General features: G+C 33.5%; 1 protein-coding gene across 9 annotated transcripts in view; it reads left to right on the top strand.

The window, feature by feature from the left end:
- Positions 1 to 21,695, top strand: part of IMMP1L (inner mitochondrial membrane peptidase subunit 1) — an 86,666-nt gene that overhangs the window by 17,042 nt on the left and 47,929 nt on the right. For 2 of the 9 annotated variants that reach the window (XM_041773477.1, XM_041773468.1), the window contains exons 2-3: positions 8,046 to 8,158; positions 19,644 to 19,902. The exons of 3 other annotated variants lie outside the window; for them this stretch is intronic. In XM_041773477.1, the coding sequence (XP_041629411.1) occupies positions 19,824 to 19,902 (79 nt within the window). In that variant the 5' untranslated portion in view covers positions 8,046 to 8,158; positions 19,644 to 19,823. Of the gene's footprint in view, positions 1 to 3,334; positions 3,374 to 3,410; positions 3,597 to 8,045; positions 8,159 to 19,643; positions 19,903 to 21,695 lie in introns of those variants that run through there. 4 more of the 9 variants (XM_041773470.1, XM_041773469.1, XM_041773472.1 and 1 more) reach the window with 3 other exon arrangements.

Here is a 21,695-nt window from a genome sequence, read left to right on the forward strand (position 1 = left end):
GTTAAAATCAGAATTTAAACGATGTGACATGCTGGGTCTAAGATGGAGGGACCATGGGAAAAGGGATGTAGGAAACCTTAAGGACAATGAAAATGCCCTCAGCTGACAGCAAATAGGAAGAGGGAACTATCTTAGACCATTTCTTAGTGCAAAGAACAGGATTCTGCCATAAACCTAGAGGAGATGGGTTAGTAGATTCCTTCCCACTGACTCCAGAGAAGATATCAGCCTGATTTTTGACTTTGGGATACTCTGAGCAGGGAACCCAATCAAGACTGTCTTTGCTGGCAATCTACAGAACCGTAAGGTAATAAATGGATTGATTAAAGAAAAAAAAGATCTTGGGACACTTGGGTAGCTCAGTCGGTTAAGTGTCAGACTCTTGATTTTAGCTCAGGTCATGATCTTGGGGTCATAGGATCAAGGCTCAAGTCAGGCTCCACACTGGGCATGAAGCTTGCTTAAGATTCTCTCTCTCCCTCCCTCTGCTACCACCCCATTTGCAAGCTTGCTCACTCTCAAAAAAATATATATACATATATCTTTAGAGTTTTAATGTCATGTTTTTATTTTTTCATACCCCAAGTGGAAAGTTAAAAAAAAATGTCAAAAGCCATTTTGTATAATAGTCATACCTTGTTTTATTTCACATTGCTTTATTGTACTTCACAGATAATGCATTTATTATAAATTGAAGGTTTGTGGCAGCCCTGCATTGAGAAAGTCTACTGGCGCCATTTCCAACAGCATTTGCTCACTTCTTGTCTCTGTGTCACATTTTGGTAATTTTCAGAATATTTCAACCATTTTCATTATTGTTTGTTATGGTGATCTATGATCAGTGATCTTTGACGTCACTATTGTAATTGTTTTGGAACACCAGAGACTGTGCCCATGTAGGACAGTGAATTTAACCAATAAATGTTGCGTGTTGTTTTGCCTGCTCCCATTTTCCATCCCTCTGGGAGATCTCTCTTGTGCCTACCTAATATTCTCTGAGACATAACAACATGAAATTAGGCCAATTAATAATCCATCAGTGGGCTCTTAGTGTTCAAGTGAAAGGAAGAGTCCCACCTCTCACTTTAAATCAAAAGCCAGGTAGGATTAAGCTTTGTGAGGAAGGCATGTTGAAAGCCAAGATATGCTGAAAGACCTCTTGTGCCAAACAGCCAAGTTGTGAATGCAAAGGAAAATTCTTGGAAATTAAAAATGCTACTCCAAAGAACACATGAATGACAAGAAAGTGAAACCTCATTGCTAACATGGAGAAAATTTTAGTGGTTTGAATAGAAGATTAAAGTAGCCTTAACATTTTTAAGCCAAAGTTTAAGCCAGAGAAAGCCCCTAACTCTCTTCAGTTCCATGAAGGTTGAGGGAGATGAGGAAGCTTCAGACGAAAAGTTTGAAGCTAGCGTAGATTGGTTCATAAGGTTTGAAGAAAGAAGCTGTTTTTATAACTTAAAAGTACATGGTGAAGCAGCAAGTTTTACAGAAGATCTACCTAAGATCATTAACAAATGTGGCTATACTAAAATACAGATTTTCAAGGTTGACGTAGGCAAAGTAGCCTTTTATTGAAAGAAGATACCATCTAGGACTTTCATAGGAAGAGAGAAAAAGTTGATGCCTCGTTTCAGAGCCTCTAAAGATAGGCTGATTCTCTTGTTAGGGGCTAATGTAGCTGGTGACATGAAGCCAATGCTTATTTCTCATTCTGAAAATCCTAGGGCCCTTAAGAAATATGCTGAATCTATTTCACCTGTTCTCTATAAAGGGAACAACAAGCTCTGGATGACAGCACATCTATTTACAACATAGTTTATTGAATATTTTAAGTTCGCAATTGAGATTTCACACACACACACACACACACACACACACACACACACACAAAACTAAAAAAGATTCTTTTCAAAGTGTTACTGCTCATTGACAGTGTATCTGGTCACCCAAAGGCTCCTATGAAGATGTGCAACGAGATTAATGTTTTCATGCCTACTAACATAGCATCCATTCTGCAGCCCATGAATCGAGTAATTTCAACTTTCAAATCTTATTATTTAAGAAATATTTTTTTAAGATTTTATTTATTTGACAGCACAAGCAAGGGGAGTGAGAGGCAGAGGGAGAGGGAGAAGCAGGCTCACCATCGAGCAAGGAGTCTGATGCAGGGCTCAATCCCAGAACCCTGGGATCGATCATGGCCTGAGCCAAAGGCAAACACCTAACAGCCACTCAGGTGCCCCAAGAAATACATTTCATAAGGCTGTAACTGCAGTAGTGCTTCTTCTGATGGATCTGGTCAAAGTAAATTGAAAGTCTTCTGAAGGAAGGATCACAATTCTAGATGTCATTAAGAACATTCATGATTCATAGGACAAGGTCAAAATGTCAACATTAATAAGAGTTTAGAAGAAATTGATGCCAACCCTCATAGTTGACTTTGAGGTTTCAAACCTTCAGTAGAGGAAGTAACTACAGATGTGGTTTAAAAAGCAGAAGAGGGATCCCTGGGTGGCGCAGCGGTTTGGCGCCTGCCTTTGGCCCAGGGCGCGATCCTGGAGACCCGGGATCGAATCCCACATCGGGCTCCCGGTGCATGGAGCCTGTTTCTCCCTCCGCCTGTGTCTCTGCCTCTCTCTCTCTCTCTGTGACTATCATAAATAAAAAAAATTAAAAAAAAAATAAATAAAGGTTGTAAAAAAAAAAAAAAAAGCAGAAGAACTATAATTAGAGGTGGAGCTTGAAGACGACCAAATTGTTAGTGTATAAAACATGAATGGTTGAGGAATTGCTTCTTATGAATGAGTGAAGAAAGTGGTTTCTTTTTTTTTTTTTTTTTAAGATTTTATTTATTCATGATAGACACACAGAGTAAGAGAGAGGGAGAGAGAGGCAGAGACACAAGCAGAGGGAGAAGCAGGCTCCATGCAGGGAGCCCAACATGGGATTCGATGCCGGGACTCCAAGATCACCCTAGGCCGAAGGCAGGTGCTTAAACCGCTGAGCCACCCAGGCTTCCCAAGAAAGTGGTTTCTTAAGGTGGCATCTATTCCTGGTGCTGTGATGCTGTGAAGACTGTTAAAATGATCATAGGATTTAGGAAGTTACATAAACTTAGCTAATAAAGCAGTGGTGGAGTTTGAAAGGATGGACTCAATTTTTTTTTTAAGATTTTATTTATTTATTCATCAGAGAGAGAGAGAGAGAGAGGCAGAGACACGGGCAGAGAGAGAAGCAGGCTCCATGCAGGGAGCCCAACGTGGGACTCGTTCCGTGGTCTCCAGGATCACACCCTCGGCTGAAGGCAGCGCTAAACCGCTGAGCCACCCGGGCTGCCCTGGACTCAATTTTTGAAAGAAGTTCTGCTGTGGGTAAAATGCTATCCAACGATATTGCATCCTACAGAGAAATCATTCATGAAGGGAATAGTCAGACTATGTGGCCGACTTCATTGTTGTCTTATTTAAAGAAATCGCCACAGCTACCCCAGCCTTCAGCAAGCAGCACCCTGATCAGTCAGCAGCCATCAGCGCTGAGGCAGCACCCTTCACCAGCTAAAAAATTATGACTGACTGAAAGCTCATATGATGGTTAGCAATTTTTTTAGCAATAAACTATTTTAAGGTATATTTTTTTAGACATAATGTTATTGCATACTTAATAGGCTACAGTATAGTGTAAGTGTGACTTTTATATGCCCTTGGAAACCAAAATATTAATTTGAGTCACCTTATTGTGATACTTGCTTTATTGTGGTGGTTTGGAACCTGCAATATATCTGAAGTATGCCTGTATAATTTTATCATTCTTCATAATGAAAGATTCAAAAATAAGTTTATAGTCTGGTAGTCTCAGGTAAATTCATTTTAAAAATAAAGCAAATCATGTTTCCTTTTTCTATTAACATTTCTTAAATGAATTCACATGAAATTAATGAATTGCTATCATGTGATGATCATTTTACCTTGCTGAGCATTGGAATATATTCATTTTAGAGCTCATCAGTAGTTCAGTCATGATTCTCTAATTGAAGTAGGTATGTCAGCCCTCTTAGTTGGCTCAAGGTCTTGAGCCCTTTTTTTTTCTTAAGGAAAAGCTTTTTGTGATAAAATTTACCCTTTTAATTATTGCTAAATATACAATTCAGTGCCATTAGGTGTATTTGCAATGTTCTATAAACGTTGCCACTGTCTGTTTTCAGATCTTTTTCATCATCCCAAACAACTGTTTGCCCATTGAGCAATAATTCCCATTCCTCCATTGCCCAGCCTCTAGTATTTTTTTTTTTTTGCCTCTAGTATTTTTATTCCACTTCCTGTCTCTGAGTTTGCCTGTCTAGGTACTTCATAGAAGTGGAATCATATATTTGTTCTTTGTTATCATTTGCATAATGTTTTTCACTTAGCATAGTGTTTTTCAGAGTTCATCCATCTTGTAACATGTACCAAAACTTCATTTCTTTTTATGGTTGGGTAATATTTCATTGTATGTATATAGCACATTTTGTTTATCCATACATTTTTTTCCTTAAAGATGTATTTATTTATCTCAGAGAAAAGGGAGAGGGGTAGAAGGCAAGAGAGAGGAAGAGAGAAAGAATCTTAAGTTGACTCCACACTGAGCAGAGCCTGCTGTGGAGCTCAGTTTCACCACCCATGAGATCGTGATCTAAGCTGAAGCAAGAGTCAGATGCTCAACTGACTGAACCACCCAGGTGGCCCTGATCCATACATTTTTTTGATAGACATTTGAGTTGTTTCCTTTTACCTATCACGAGTAGTCGTGCAATGAACATTGGTGCACAAGTACCTCTTAGAGTCCATGCTATCAGTTCCTAGGTATATACCTAGGAGTGGAATTGCTAGATCATATGGTAAATCTATGTTTAACTTTGTGAGGAACTGCCAAAAACTGTTTTCTGCAGTGGCTGATCCATTTTTGCATTCTCATTAACAGTGCACAGGGGTTCTAGTGCTCAGCAACTTTTGTTTTTTCTGTTTTTTTGGATAATAGTCATCCTGCTGAGTTTGAAGTTGTATATGACTGTGGTTTTGACTAGCATTTTCCTAATGATTTGTGATGTTAGCCTCCTTTTGCAATCTAGATAGATGAAGTATTATCCAAGTTGTCTGATGCTGATTTTTTTTTTTAAAGTTCCTTCCTCAATTTATCTCTTTCTCTTGCATTTTACTATAAGCAGCAAGGAGAAACCAGTATATATCTTTAACACTTTGCTTGGATCCTCCTCAGCTAAATATATAAATTCATTGTTTACAAGTCTTGCTTTTCACCCAGTGGTAGAGCACAATTCAGCCAAGTTTTCTGCCACTTTAAAATGAGGATTGCCTTCCCTCTGGTGTCTAATAACAAGTCCCTCATTTCCTTCTTGAGGCTTTACCGGAAGTCCTTTAACATTCATGTTTCTACAACATTCTGTTCCTGACCAAAATCTGTGATTGATTTTCTAGAATTTCCATAACAAAATACTACAAACTTCGTAGCCTAAAACAACAGAAATTTACTTGATCACTCTTGGAAACCAGAAGTTCAAAATCAAGGTGTCAGCAGAGCCTTGTTTGTTCCAAAGGCTCAAGGGAAGAATCCTCCCTTGCTTCTAGCTTTTTATGGCTCCTGTTGGCTTCTTGGCTTGTGGCAGCATAACTCCAACCTTTGCCTCCATTTTCACATTGTCTTTTTTTCTGTATCTCTTTATGTCCTTTTTGGTCTCCTTATTCTAATCCTAATTCTCATTGGATTTAGGGCCTACCTTAATCTAGTATGATCTCATATTGGCCTGTACCTTAACTATATCTGCAAAAACTCCACATCCCAATAAGGTCACATTCTGAGATTCTTGATGGACAGGAATTTAGGAGGGAGGGAAGAACACTACTCAATTCACTACAGTCTCTTTTTAGGTAATTATATTATAAATGTATTATAATCTGTTCATAATTTTTAAAAATAAACATTATATATAATATTGTGTGATTATTTTTAAATAATTAATACCATTAATGTTAGTATTCATATTAGAGAGTCCTGAATAGGGAAATCACTTTTCTTTTCAGACTTGACAGTATATATTAGAAATAAGAGTTTATTTCATGTATCTTTGCTTTTTAATGAAAATGTGCACATGCGCACACATGAATAAAAACTACTAAAAGTTCTTTTGACTTTAAAAAGTTTGTTACTCAAGGGGTGGTGGAAAGGGGCGGGGGGTTGGGGTGACGGGCACTGAGGGGGGCACTTGATGGGATGAGCACTGGGTGTTATGCTATATGTTGGCAAATTGAACTCCAATAAAAAGAAATTTAAAAAAATAAAAAATAATAAAAATAAAAATAAAATAAAAATAAAAATAAAAAATAAGTAAAAATAAATAAATAAAGAAAGAAATTTTAAAAATAAAAAAATAAAAAGTTTGTTACTCATTATTTATTCAAACTGAGGTAATAGACTCTTAAATCATTTCTTTATTAGAATAGAGGTGGTCTCAAATATATTAGAAGACAGAGGATAGACTGATAGAAATAAAAGTATCACAAAAAAGTGAAATGTACACAAGCAAAGGCAAGAAATAGAATAAGAGAAAGTCTTTAAGGAGGGCAAAATATAAGAAATAATTCCATGAATACCTTAATGTTAAAGGGTAGAAGACGGATACATCAGTTTCTTTGACTTCATTAAAATTAATAATACTTATTGGAGAATCACTGTAGTCTTGAGAGCATATTTGTCAAGCTTTTCATATTTTACCAGAAGAAAACAGTAGGAACCATTTTACATATTATTCATTAAATTTCAAATAAATATCATTTATATATTAATAATATATCAATATATAATAATATGTATGATGTAAACTATATGTAATCAGTTCAGGATGAATATTTATGTTTTAATGGCAAATATTTATTTTTCAGTGTAGATTTGACATCTCAAATAAAAGTGGAGATAGGGGATCCCTGGGTGGCACAGTGGTTTAGCGCCTGCCTTTGGCCCAGGGCGCGATCCTGGAGACCTGGGATCGAATCCCACGTCGGGCTCCTGGTGCATGGAGCCTGCTTCTCCCTCTGCCTATGTCTCTGCCTCTCTCTCTCTCTCTCTCTCTCTCTCTCTCTGTGACTATCATAAATAAATAAAAATTTAAAAAAAAAAGTGGAGATAAAACTTTACTTATTTTTGAAGTAAAATTGACATACAGTGTCCTGTTAGTTTCAGGTGTACATCATAGTGATTTGATATTTTTGTACATTATGAAATAAGTCTGTCACTAAAGTTACTATAATGTTTTTGACTATGTTCCCTATAGTATATATTATATCCCCATGACTTATTTTTTTTTATAACAGAAAGTTCATTTTATGTTTGTAAAAAAAACCTTTTTTTCCAGTCAGAGAATGGACCTGGAGCTATTTTAGTTGAATAGGAGCAGGTTTTGACATCCAAGACAGTATCAAACATAGTGTGTTTTTCTTTTTTTTTTTTCAGTGTGTTTTTCACTTGTCACCTTTTAACTCATCATGGAGTATTTCTGCAATATCATGTATATTTACTTATAATTAGTATATATTTGATGAATCAGTTTTAACATCCACATTACACACTACTTCTCTGCTGCCTTTTCATTGTTAAAATTAACCTCAGATATTCATGCTGACATACAGAAATGATGTTATATCCTGTTACTTACAAATTGTTTGGAGTTTGATGTATTAGAACTGCATATGGTTGGCTTATCTCCTTTAAGTACTTGACCACTGTTCTCTTTAGTTTGGTGATACATTATGTCACCCACTTACTTTCTTCTGTTTAAATTTTCTGGTAGATAAAAGGACTTTAATATAATTCTGGGTTTTTAAAAATTGTTTTTTCCAAAGTGTTACTATATATCTGAATTTATAATCCCATCGACCCACTGAGAGAAATATATACCTAACAACTAAGAGATATTTAATAATATTATATAGTATTTCAACTTAACACGGCTGAGGGAATCCTTTACCTAATATAACTTTGATTTCCTGCTTTAGGAATCCTGAACTCGTGGATTACCCATATATACTCTCAGACATGCTTTAGATGATATTTTCTGGAAGCCTTGCAACTGCCTTAAAAATTGAATGTATTGTAGAACAGACCTATGGTAAGTGGGTTTTTTTTTTTCCTCCTTTTTTTTTTCTGTCGGTTTCATGTTCATGTTAAGTCTTATGAATGTTGTAATGCTGCTCCCTGCTGGACACAGTGTAATTTTTTAAAGTTGGCACTTAATAGATGGGCAAATAACTGGTTAGCTGGATCCACTAAAGAGGGTGCATTCATAGGAAAACAATAGTATACAACAGAAGCAACTTTATTATCATAATGAGTGATAGCATTGTGATAGTGTTGATATCTGTAGTATGAGGAAGTTGCTGATGGTCTTGCTTCTAAGTTTCATTGTCTGCTTCATGTATAGTGGCATCTATAAGTTATAACAAATATATGTTGAAAGATGCTTATAGGTGTTGGGATTTTCTACATTGTATGTGTATAATGTTTATAACTGAAGCCAGTTTATTATTTTTATTCTTCTTACTGTTGATCTTTTTTTGTAATTTAATTTCCTGTACTTTTGTTTTTCCAAAGGAAACATTTAAAACAGCTCCAGTATAATTTAAATTAGGCATTATTGGATCTGTTTTTGAATGAATCACCTTACATTACACTTTATACAGTGGACTTTAAGTGTAATTTGCATTGTATATCCATCCTATAATCCAACTATCATGTTTTCTTGTACAAATAGTGAAAATATTTACAGAGAGCAAAATTGGGCTGGACCTTAAGTATCATGTCTCTGTCCATCCTACCATAAAACCTCACATTGTATGCATACACAGATGCTTCCAAAATTGCTAGAAAATGTGTGACAGTTAAGAGTGTTTTTCTTCTTACTAATGAGCTAAAATATATTTTTTGGAGTGCATCCTATATAAAATTATTACCTAGATATAATGTAAATTCTTTCTGAAAGTAAGCGTACATTTCATTGAAAAGAAGAAAAAGTAACAGAAACAACACGGAGTTAAGCAAAGATTTAATAGGATAACTATTCTTGTACTCTTTAATGGGCTGATACTTTTTTTGTAGCTATTGGGAAATATTTGAGCGAAATTGACTCTTAATTAGGATTGTGGAGTATTAAGCATTCATTTCTTTATTATTAAATATTAAAGCACTTATTTCTTATTTCTTCTAAAAATTAGAAATGTAAATAAGTAAATTGTTAGCAAAAAAGAGGAATTCTTTTCCTTCTTATAAGAATGTATTATTTCAAAAAGTATACTATTTTAAACTTATTATAAAACAACATAATATAGAAACATAAATGTGGGGGTGCCTGGGTGGCTCAGTCAGTTAAGCACCTGCCTTCAGCTCAGCCCAGATTCTCGAGTTCCAGGATCAAGCTTCTCATCATCAGGCTCCTCATTCAGCAGGGAGTCTGCTTATCCTTCTGACCTTCCCCCCCTGCCCCCTCTCCTTGCTCTCTCACTCTCTCTCAAATAAAGAAATAAAATCTTCAAGAAAAAAAAGAAAAATACATAGTAAAAGAAGTAAATATAAAGCAAACATCCATGTAACCATAGATAATTCTGGCATCCCAGAAACCCTTGACACAATCTCCTTTTTGTTCAGAAGTAATCAATGTCCTGACTTTTATGGTAATTATTTATATAATTCTCTATATAATTTTTATCATTTTTATGTGTATTTCTTTTTTTATGTGTATTTCTCAGCAACATGTTCACTTTTTCTCTTAATTTTTATGGAATTTTTGTAAACAATTTAATATTTTTATTGGTAATGTTTTTGTTATTTTGGAGAGGGTATAAAGAATTAAAGATATCAATGTAAAGTCAGAGAGGACTCTCTTTATTCTACTGGGGAGCTTAGGGACAGGAGGAGTTCTAAAACATTTAGATATAACATTAATTAGGGTGGGATCAAGTTGCCAGGGGACAGGGTAAGTGGGAGGCTTGAAAGATGGTTAGGAAGGGACAGCATTCTTCAGGAAAGGGTATAGGCTAGGGGTGGAGGTATTACACTAATAGGAACTGTCATAATGCAGTTAGAGAACATGGGAAAACAGGTGAGTTATCTAGTGTGCACTGCTTGCAGGACCCGAAACCTGATACAGTGCTTGCATTGTGTTTCTTGGAACAAGTCTAGGGGCAGAAGCTCAGAACCCCTATCAGTAGAGATGGAGGCCACCTTGGTGCTGACGCTGCCACTGCTTAGCAGGGTGAGGAAATTCCCAGGAACATATGGCCCAGGCTTTGCAGCAACATGGAGGTCCAACTGGAGCAGCTCCCTGAATACTTTGGACCAAGTCCTTGAGAGTCACAGCTCAGTGGATTACAGCCTATAGAATGTGGCTTTGATGTTAGGCTGCCAAAGAAGTTCCAAGGATTTTACTTGTGTGTGTTGAAGGTGATGAGGGTGATGTCATTTTTGTGCTTGGTGTTCTCCTGACCTGGGTCACATCACAGCACACATTCCTGCTGGGGTCCAGCTTTTTCCAAACTCCAGCACCTCAGGCATGTGTCATCTTCCAGCAGCTGGAAGAAGTCTTTGTTCTCCATTGAGGCATGAAGAGGACGGGTCCTCTTCTAGCACCAGTGTTAGCACTCTAGTCAGCTGCAAGGTCTCCATTGCCTTGTTTAGCCATTTTTGCAGGTGTCATCTTTGATTGCAGAGACAAAAAGATGGCTGGGGGTGGTAGAGCTGAGGTCTGGACCCTATGGCTAAACCAAGAGCTCATGTTGGATACTGATGAAAGATTGGCGACTGTGACTGCCTTCATGCTTTCCTTCAGGATTTGCTTGCCTGCCTCACCATGATCCTGATATGGCTATGGGGTGCCCAGTGGGGTATCAGGCAGCATGGGACATGGGTTGGTCAGCTGGTAGCGCCATTGTCTGGAATCATATGTATTCTTTCTTCCTTTGTAGATCCTTCTGCTTTGTAGATCATTTATGTAGTTGCGGGTAATATTCATTCCTTTTCATCATTTTATGTTATTCCTTTGGAATGACTATGACAATTCATTCATGCTCTTGTTGGTGGATATTTGGGTTATTTCTAGTATGTGGCTATTATAAATGAAATTGCCATGAATATTCTTTTACATATCATATCTTTTTATGTGTATCAGGTAGAAAAAGTCATATATTTTCAAGTTAAGGATAATTCATTATATGGTATTTTAAATTAATTTAACTGAGTACATGAGAAATTTGTTGTATCTTGAGAATAACACATATTCAATATTGGAAAAGATTCTGAAATGATTATAATTTCTTTTACTTTAGGCCTTAAATGTATAGTAAAGTAGCATATAGTTTGTGATAGTTTCAAAACAGTATGTGTATAGATAGATGTATAGGTATAGTAAAGAAATAGATGATAAGACTTAAGGTAGTAACTCTGTGGTTTACTTTATTAGTAAATTCATTCTGTTAACATGCCATATTTTGTATAACTCCTTCACTTTACTGATGAAGAAACTAAGGAGGGCTAGAGAGATTGAGTCACTTGGACAAAGTCATTTAGCAAGTTGGAGCTAGAAACCAGATCAACCTGTCTACTTAGCAGTCACAATGTAAAGAAAACAAAGTGAAAAGTGAAATCAGGATTTTTTTTTTTTTTTTTTTTAGTGTATCCAGCCATTTAAGTGGAAAATTTGCCTGACTAGCTTTCAGAAATTATCAGATATCCTTTTGACTGTTAACCAAAAATTGTCTTAGGACAGGGAATTCCATGTTTGAAGCCCCCAAAATGTTACCACACTTTATCATAGTTCATCTTCTAAAAGATGGCCATAGTATAGTCTAACCTTGGGAATTTTACTTTGAGTGATTCCTCGTTCATTAGGCATCAAAAACAAATGGTATATTTCTCATCTGTTAATTTTGTGGATAATTGAGTCTTATCCTTTTATGTGCCAAAACTTGTTTTGTATGAACATTTTTTCAAAATGTTTTTAAAATATAAAATTTACCCTTCTGTTAAACAGAACAAATGGAGTATAATTTAAGGTTATTTAAATTTTTTTGCTTGTTGTCAGAGTTGTCATAGTGAAACATCAGTCACTTGACAGAATTTAAGTGATTTCCTCAGAGAGTTTTTGCTGTTTTCCTATATCGTTCTCAACTGATAAGTTTTATGTCCTGGGACCTTCTTGTGATGTGTGGTGTTTGTTTTGTTTTGTTTTACCTTTGTTGTCTTTTGCTGTCAGTGCGTTCTATTGACTCTAATATTAAAATCAGCATTTGCCTAACATACATTGTTTAGGTGAGAGCTTAAGTATGGTTCTGCGCCATCTACTGACTAAGGTCACAGAAGGTGTGGAAGTTTTTAAAAATTGACCGTGGGTTCATCAACTAAGCTAACCACTTTGTTTCAGAGGACTGAGATTATCTGACCGCTGATTTCTGAATAATTGAGATGCAGCATAGATCGCATATACCAGTGCATCCTTATTATCATGCACAGATTTTCTTACAAAACAATGATATTAAAACTGGAGTTGCTTAAGGATTTCTTCAAATGGGAAAGTCCAATTGACAAAAGTGGGTGTTTTCTAATTATAAAATAGTTGGTAGGATTGGCATTGAAATTAAAAAAAAGTGTATTAGGTGACACAGCCATTTGAGAATGGCAGTCATAAAAATTAAACCACCTTTGAAATGATAGCTTTTTCAAGGACAATTTAGAAGTAACACAGATTTGGTTTCAGGAAAACTATTCATTTCAAAGTGAAATGCATTTGATTACTTATGCAATTATAAACTGAATGTGAATTAAAAAAAATACTAGGGTAGGAGAGTATATTTGTTTTTATTTGTTTTTATTTTTTTTAAAGAGTTTATTATTCATGAAAGACACAGAGAAAGAGAAAGAGAGAGAGGCAGAGACACAGGCAGAGGGAGAAGCAGGCTCCACTCAGGGAGCCCAACATGGGACTCGATCCCAGGACTCCAGGATCACACCCTGGACCGAAGGCAGTACTAAACTGCTGAGCCACCCAGGCTGCCCTATATTTGTTTTTAGATCAGAGGAAGGATAGATATAGTTGCTATCCCAGTACATCATTATAATTTCCTATGTCAATGAGGTTTTTGAAAAATCCTTTGTTTTTTTATTTTTATTTTTATTTTTTTTTATTTATTTTTTTTAAATCCTTTGTTTTTAAACTTAGTATGTGAACAGATTTTACATGTGCAATTGGGGTAAAACAAACAGTTTTATGTTGTTTTTTTTGCAATAAGAACATCTTTGGGAATTGCCTTATGAATAAAATATCTTAGAGGCCCAAAGAGAGAAATAGCTTTTCCTAGGATACATTGAAATGTATCAGTAGTAGAAGTGTAAAATGACACAACCCCCATAGAAAACAACAAATTGGCAATTTCTAGAAAAAGACCAATGCATTTACTCATTTGTCTTTATACTAATTCCAGAAATTTATTAAAGATAAGCTTGTGTACTCATGTAACAACATATATATAGGAATTTCTGCTATAGCATTTTTACAGTAGCCAAAGATTGGAAACACCCCTAATGTTTATCATTAGGTGCTGGTTAAATGAACTGTGGCATATCTATACAATGAAATACTCTACAGCTATGAAAAGAGAGAGGATATTTTCTTTCTTTCTTTCTTTCTTTTTTTAAGATTTTATTTATTTAATCATGAGAGACAGAGAGAGAGAAGCACAGGCACAAGCAGAGGGAGAAGCGGGCTCCATGCACAGAGCCCAACGTGGGACTCGATCCCAGGCCTCCAGGATCACACTCACGGCTGAGGGCAGTGCTAAACCGCTGAGCCACTGGGGTTGCCTGAGAGGCTATTTTCTGAAGGCAGATTTAGAAAGTTTTGAAACATACATTGCTATTTTAAAAGAGCAAAGTTCAGGGATGTCTGGCTGGCTCAGTCAGTAGAGTGTGCTACTTTTGATTTCAGGATGCTGAGTTCGAGCCCCATTTTGGGTGTAGAAATTACTTAAAAATAAAATCTTTAAAAGGGCAGAGTTCATTGTTTAGTAAGCTACTTATTGCTTAAAGGGGAAGGAAATAAAAATATATATTCATATTTGCTTATGTTTGCAAAAATAAAATTTGAAAGGTTATACAAAATCTCAATCTTGTGTGGATGCATAGGGAAAATGAAGTAGATGGAACTTTTAACTGTATATCATGTAGACTGTTTTTAATTTTTGAATATATTAATGTGTTACTTATTAAAAATAGTTTTGTTTCAATTGTTAATCAAATGAGAGGGAAAAGGGTAAGTCTGTCATATTTGCCACAAAATTAGCTAATTTAACTCCTTTATCCCCAGAGCCCGTTAGATAGTAAGCTGAATAAATATTTGTTATAGAAATGAAAAATGAATCCTATAATTTTTAGATGACCTCTTTTAGCTTATTTCTTAGAGTATTTTTTCCATATGAGAAAAACAGTTTAGTAGATTATGTGTTGATTCCAGTATAGAAATAAGAGAAAATATTTAAGTGGGAAGTAAAGAGATACATTGTTTAGCTTATCATATTATTGTGAAATTTCACTTTATTTGTATGATACTAATATTAAAGAATTAATTATATTTTCTTTAACTTCATTAAAAAGTAAAACAAGATTTTTCAAGAGATTGCTTAAATTAGGTAATAAGCATTCATAATTAACAAAAGTTTATGAAATTTGAAGGCGGGGGGAAACAGTAAACATATGTATTCTTTATCCTGCTTTGTCTTCTGTGTTACTTTATTTTCTCATATAAGGGCAAATGTTCAGTCCTGAGATTGTTTTAGCTCCATTATTTTAAAAGCAGCAGCAGCAGTAACTCCTGACAAAAAGGCTAGATACCTTTGAAAATATGGTATTAGAGGTTGGGGGTTGGGGAAGATAATAGGGTGAGTGGCTTTTCCTTTTCCATTTAAAAGAGTCCAGGAATTTGTCTCAGCTATTGAGTTGAAAATTTGATTATTCAAATAAGTAGTTTAAGAATGCTTAGTTTTCACCTTTTAGATTTTATATACATCAGTTTCTAAATTTCTTATAAGGTTTTTGAGTATGTTTGTATACTGTATTAGTGTGTAAAACTGCCTTTTTAAAGGAAGCTATATATATATGGAGAAGTAGATGACTTAAGTGAATTTTCTAGAAGCCAAATACACCCATGTAACCAGCACCCAGATAAAGAATATATGATGTATGTGTTTTGTGTTACATATATAGGATCATACAATAGAATTTTTTTATGTTTGGTTTCCTTTATTTGCTATTATGTCTTGAGATACATCTGCATTGTTGCATGTTGTTTTGGTTGGTTCATTTTCATTGTTCCAGTCCTTTGTATGACTGTATCACAACTATTTTTTTTATCCATTCTGTTAATGGACATTTGGGTGGTTTTCCATATAATGCTACTATAAACATTGTAATACATATTTCTAGATTAATATGTTTGCATATTTCTTTTGTGGATGTCTGTCAGTAGAGTAGTGGTTAAATGAACTATGGCATATCTATACAATGAAATACTCTACAGCTGTAAAAAGGAAAAGATGTTCTGAAATATGTTATATTTGAAAATTATTTTTAGAAACTTTTAAAAAATCATTTTGATTTTAAGTAGGATATTTTGTTAGCATCTATTTGTGTACAAGTTATGAATATTCATAAGACTTTCAGTGATACTTTTATTCAGAGATATTTTAGATGTATGTTCTGATTATGTGCTATTATTGCAGAAAAGTGTCTCTATGTGCTCTAGTATATTTTTATCTTGTCGATATATATTATAAACTTCCTGTTTATTAATTTTGGATTTATATTTCATAATGAGAGTAATTGCCTATTTAAAAATATATTTTGTCTCTGATCACAGTGCTGAAATGAAAGAAAGGCGATTGTACTTAACTCTTAACTAAGCACTTAGATATTTTTCACTTGTCATTACATTTCTTAGTTTAAAGCATCAAATTAAATATTATTTTATCCTGGCTTTTATTTTAATTCATGCATTTAAAAACTGAAATTCAGATAAAAGATAGTTTCAGAATAAATTCAGTATATTATTTATGAGTGGAGCAACACATTAGCATTGGGTTCACAATAGATCATATCGCTTTTATTCCATCTTACAAGCTTAGCAGCACAAACAGAATAATCAACATATTATTTGGCTGTCATCTGCTGAACAGAAACCAGAGATCACAAGGAGGTTTTCCCTAGCTGTGGTGATGGCCTTTTTGTTCCAAGCCCCCATCTGGGAGGGCCATGGTGTGTTATCATATGGAACGCGGGGTTTTCTGTAATCTGCTTAGCTGCACTGCAGTTTGAATCTTCATTCCATGTTTGTGTAATTTATAATTTTAATGAGACCACGGCTCTTGTGGGCTTTGAAATATATTAAAAGCTCTTTTGTGCATATGCTTTTGTTCTTGCTTAATAGGCTCAGTGTATTTAAAACTGATGAATTTTTATTCATGAATTTGGATGTCTGGGGATTAACTTAGACTGAATATCATTACACTCATATAGTGATGCTTAGAAAGTTTTTTTATTGTTATTATTTTGTTTTTATGTGTGTCTCTGTATCTATGTGTGTGATGATAGTTGTTACCAGAAAAGGAAAGAACTTACATAATTTTAAAAGGCTAGGAAAAAGAAACATGGCTAGATCATAAAGAACTGATTTAGATTTTTATCCATCTTATTTATTGATACTCATAATTCACCATTAGTCTTAGTATTTTAGATAAATATTATAAAGGAATAATTATGAAAAGCAACTTTTCAATGAGTTAATACCTATATACTATTGTTTATATTGAAATAATATTCCAGTGTGTGACAAAGATAGACTTTGTATTTTAATTGCATGACATCAATTGTCTAGTCATACTAAATCTGGCATTAACTTTCTTGAACTAAATTAGGTATATGTTTTATATTTTAACTATTTATAGTTTTCTTTCTGTTAAACCCTTTTTATTAATGAAATTTTTAACCTACAATGATGGATATAATGAAAAGAATAATGGAAAAGTGAATTTCTAATAATTATGAAATTGACCTTTTTTATTTTGCTAAAATACTGAAACACATTAAATGCTTCAAATCTGTACAGTTATTACTTGTATTTTTAAAATTTGAATATAAATAATTATATAGCACCTTAGAAAAAAATCATGGCCTTTTCTGATCTAGAAATGTTTTTTGAAGTTGCTGTCTATTGGATTCAATTAGTGGTGACATATAGACCTAACTAGTCTTTAGTGAAGTTGCCCAAGATGTTTTTTTGTAAAATTCTATGCTTACGAGACTAAAGCATTTTTGTAACTATAAAATATTGTTTTCTGGTACATAATGATCAGCAGCTTGGTTGGTCCCTTATCCCCCATTACTCTTAAGGTAGAGATATGAAATACAGGTGGAAATGAAAGCATTTTGTTCTTTTCTAAGCTTATGTATCAGATTTGGCATTGGAATGTTTGTTCTTCCATGATAACCCTCTGCTTTAGTATTTTTTTTTAGTTATGCAATTTCACAATTTAGGGATTATTGAAAATTTATGATCTGCTAACGCAATGCTGTTCAATTGATATATAATGCAAGCCATTTATGTATTTTATTTAATCCATTATATCTGAAATATCATCTTTTCATCATGTAATCAATATAAAATATTTTATTATTTTTTGTTTTTATGTCCTCAAAGTCCAGTGTATATTTTATACTTAAAATGTATCTCAGTTTGGACTAGTCACATTTCCAGTGCTCAGTATCCATATGTAGCTAATGGCTACCTTATTGAACAGTGTAGCTCTAAAGTACTGCATATAAATATCATAACAAAATATTTTTTGCATTCCTCATTACTTTTCTAGTAATATCCTATTTAGGATGACCAAAGAATATTCATGGGCTGTCATTGAAATTACACACAGTGTTTTCTATAGCTCTGTGACTGATACTAATGGTATATATCTGCCTGATTAACACACAAAATCATAATTATGTCCTCTGACTCCTGACTACTTAGATATTGTAATAGATATGCCTAAATATATTGTGATGATAATGGTTAATATAATGGATGTAGTATGCTCCTCAACAGTTGTGGGCAAATCAAAGTTGTCAAATATATTTCAAGCATACCAGGGATCTTAGTTTTATAAGAATCCCATTGAATGCATGTCTTAATGCTTTTTTTTTTTTTTTTTTTTAGCTAAAGTTGAGAACTCCTCTTCTCATTGTTAGAATTTTTTGCATTGGTGTTTGTGTGATTGTATCTCTTTTCATATAAGTTTTCTTAGAGTTCATTTAGCTTTAAACTTCTTGACAGGAAAAAACTGAACATAAAGTTCTCTAGGACTCCATACATTTTAAATGTTCTGTATATATTCAAATATAAATAGAGGGAACTTCACTAAATACTTTAAAAAGATGTAGTTAAAGAACTATAAAACCTTGAATTACAATTGAATTGATTCAAATATTTCAAAGTATAAAATGATCAAGATGATGTGTATAAAATACTGCTACTGCACCCACTTATGTGTAATTAACCTTGCTCAAGTATGGTTTCAAGAGAAAATCGTTATGTTATGAGATCTCTGAGTTTTTCACATTTTGAAAATTTTAACACTTTAGGATTTTGAGGGAAATGAACTAATTTTTATGTAATCTAACTTTTATGTAGATATTGCATAATGCCTGTTGTATTCTTTTACTCACTTAAATTTTTATTGACTACTCTGTGACTTCTGCGTTTTAAGTATTGACACAAAATGTTAAACTATTCTTTAAACAATACCTCTAGTTTCTTGGAGATGATAAATCCATCCATTGATTTCCTAATTTTATTATGTACACAGTCAATTGTAATCCAAGATTACAGCAAACAAGATGTTAATTTCGAGCCATAATCTATGTACATTTCAATTACAGAGCATGATTGTTATAGAACCACAGAATAAAAAGGAATAACATTTGTGCTATCCTCACAGGAGCTGTCAATAAAAGATGTAATAGGGGATTTAGGAATCTGGAAATGGCCAACTAATTTATGTGAATCTATTTTATTTCAGCTAGAAAGACCAAGCTCTTTTTCGTCTGCACTGCATATTGCAGAGCACAGGCTGTCTATAGAAAACCAGGCGGCTGCATATGGATAGTCCCTTGATATCATTCACTTGCTGTGTAATCTTATTATGCAAAGTTCTAATCTTCACCTAGAATGAATGCCTCTGGGTCAGAATATAGTCATATCAGGGTTTTTGAGGTCATGTTTTGTGATCCTTAGCTTATTCTTCTAAGTAGAGCTGGGATTTAAAGGGTATTCCCCAGACGCTAGCAGAGATAGACAGCAGAACCTGCTGCCTTTTTGGAAGACAAGACCAACATGAGGTCCCTGGTAGGATTAAACTTGATTTGTAGCTGTAGGATTTTTTAACAGATGTATTATTGGACAGGGAATAGGGGGCCACCAGCACAGCAAAATTGAATCACGACTGGCATTCTCAGGGAGTTTGCTGCCTTCTAAAACAGCAGCTGCATGTGGATTTGACTTCTTTCAGGTGAAGCGACTTCCAGTCATTTGGAAAGGATGGGATGAAAAGGAACCTTGGTGATAATTTTGATGTCTGCAAGATTTAGTACCAGTGTAATGGGATTATCGGTAACACCTTCACTGCAGAAAAAGCCACCTGGCGCTATAACTGGCAGCAACTGAGAACTAATCCTTTCCCATCTCTTGGATGTCATTCATGAAGCTCAAAGCGATTTCTACCCCGCTAACTGTGATTAATTTTATAAACAACAACAAAAAAAAATCAGGTGATCAAGGCACAGAATATGCTTTTTATTAATTATTTTTAATATTTAGCCTAATTATAATCTATATGACTTATAAATTATGTAAGACATACATAAACTATATGCTAAGACTTAAAATTTATTAAAATATTCAAATAAGTTGGTTATTAATGTCTTTTATGCTTTTTCCAGTTAAATGACAATGTATTTACTATTTATAAAGTATTATTTTTGAGATTAAATATTATTTAAATACTTTTTCTTTTAGATATAAGGTCATTATCAATAAATTAATCAAAATATCTGTAAGTGTAAGGAACTGAAATAACTTGTTTTGTCATACATTTTATCTGTTTCTGACTGCTGTGATTGTTGCTGATTAAATGTTTTTTAGTGAGTAAAATCTTTAATGATATAAAAATATATAGACATTTATATTTTTGATAATTAATGTAACGTTAGCTCAAACTGATGAAAAGAGCTTTTTCTGTAAGTGTATGGTCTTGATAGATAAAATCCTAAAATAGTTAATATTAATACCGAATTGATATTTTTTAAAATCAGAAATTCTTAGTGAAAGTTTTCCTTCAGCAAGTAAAGGTTTAGTTGTTAATTGCTCTAGAATCATGTATTAGTTAATTAAGGCTTTTTTTAAGCATTTTATTTCGACTAAAAACTTTATCAAGTACTTTGTTTAGAGGTGTTAATTATTTTTATATTCTTCTCCTACATGGTCCAGAATAAACTGAAAGAAAATGAAGTGAAATTATCCCATCAGTCACCCAAACAGTATGCAACATAACTGCCAAGACTAGAAAAGATAATTAGTGTTGTCAGTGTTATGATCCTAGAGTACTTACTTTTAAAATATTTATTCATAGAACTTGATTTTTATCTTGTTGGTTTAGTAGCTTTATATTTGAAAAATAGATTATAAAACCTTAATCTTAATGTTTTTAAACTTTAAACTTTAACTATAGGTGAATAAAATAATTTTTGCAATTATAAGAATTATTAAAATATGATCATCCATTATACACAATGCATTGATTTACTTGTAGCCTCTGTTTATGTATAGTACATTTTATTCTTCTTTATAGGAGATGTTTATCAGAAAAAACAATAAATATAAGAAATTTATGTAGAGATCTTTGGTCAAACCTACCTAGCAAACTTGTCATTATTAATGGATTTTGTTTTAACTGGTTCCAAGCTATTATATTCCAAAATGTGTTTCTTCATTTGTTGTCACATTTTAAATGAATGGGTGAGAAAGCTTAACAGTATGTTTACTGAACTGTATTATGTTAGTTTGTAAAGATTTCTTTAGCCTTCTATTTATATTTTTACTTTTTTTAATTTATATTTTTAGTATTTGGAATTGTGTTCATTTAAAATTCTGTCACAATGAATAGATCTATCCATGAAATAAGTGGACTAAATTCCTTTTATCTTTATAATATAATCACTTGTATTTTAAATATAAAATTTTTGGTTTATGTGTAATTTCAGATTATTTTGCCAGGTAGTGTATTGTCTCAGGGTAACTTTTTGTGGTAGTTAATAGGATTTTATAATTATTTCCTAAAAGTAACTTTCAAAACAATTTGTCTCAAAGCTTTATTAAACATAGTCAATATTTACTTTTCTGCTTTTTATTCAGCTGTTTATTGAATGGCTCTTGAGAGTTAGTTTTTTTCCTTCTCCATCGTAGGCATTATTTGATTAGAGATGGTTATTCCTTTCAAAAACCCCAAATTCATCTTAATTATATTTACTATAAACATATAAAGTCTTCTCAATGATGTACATTA

This window comes from Vulpes lagopus, chromosome 11 (assembly GCF_018345385.1).
Source record: "Vulpes lagopus strain Blue_001 chromosome 11, ASM1834538v1, whole genome shotgun sequence".
Classification (NCBI taxonomy): Eukaryota; Metazoa; Chordata; class Mammalia; order Carnivora; family Canidae; genus Vulpes; species Vulpes lagopus.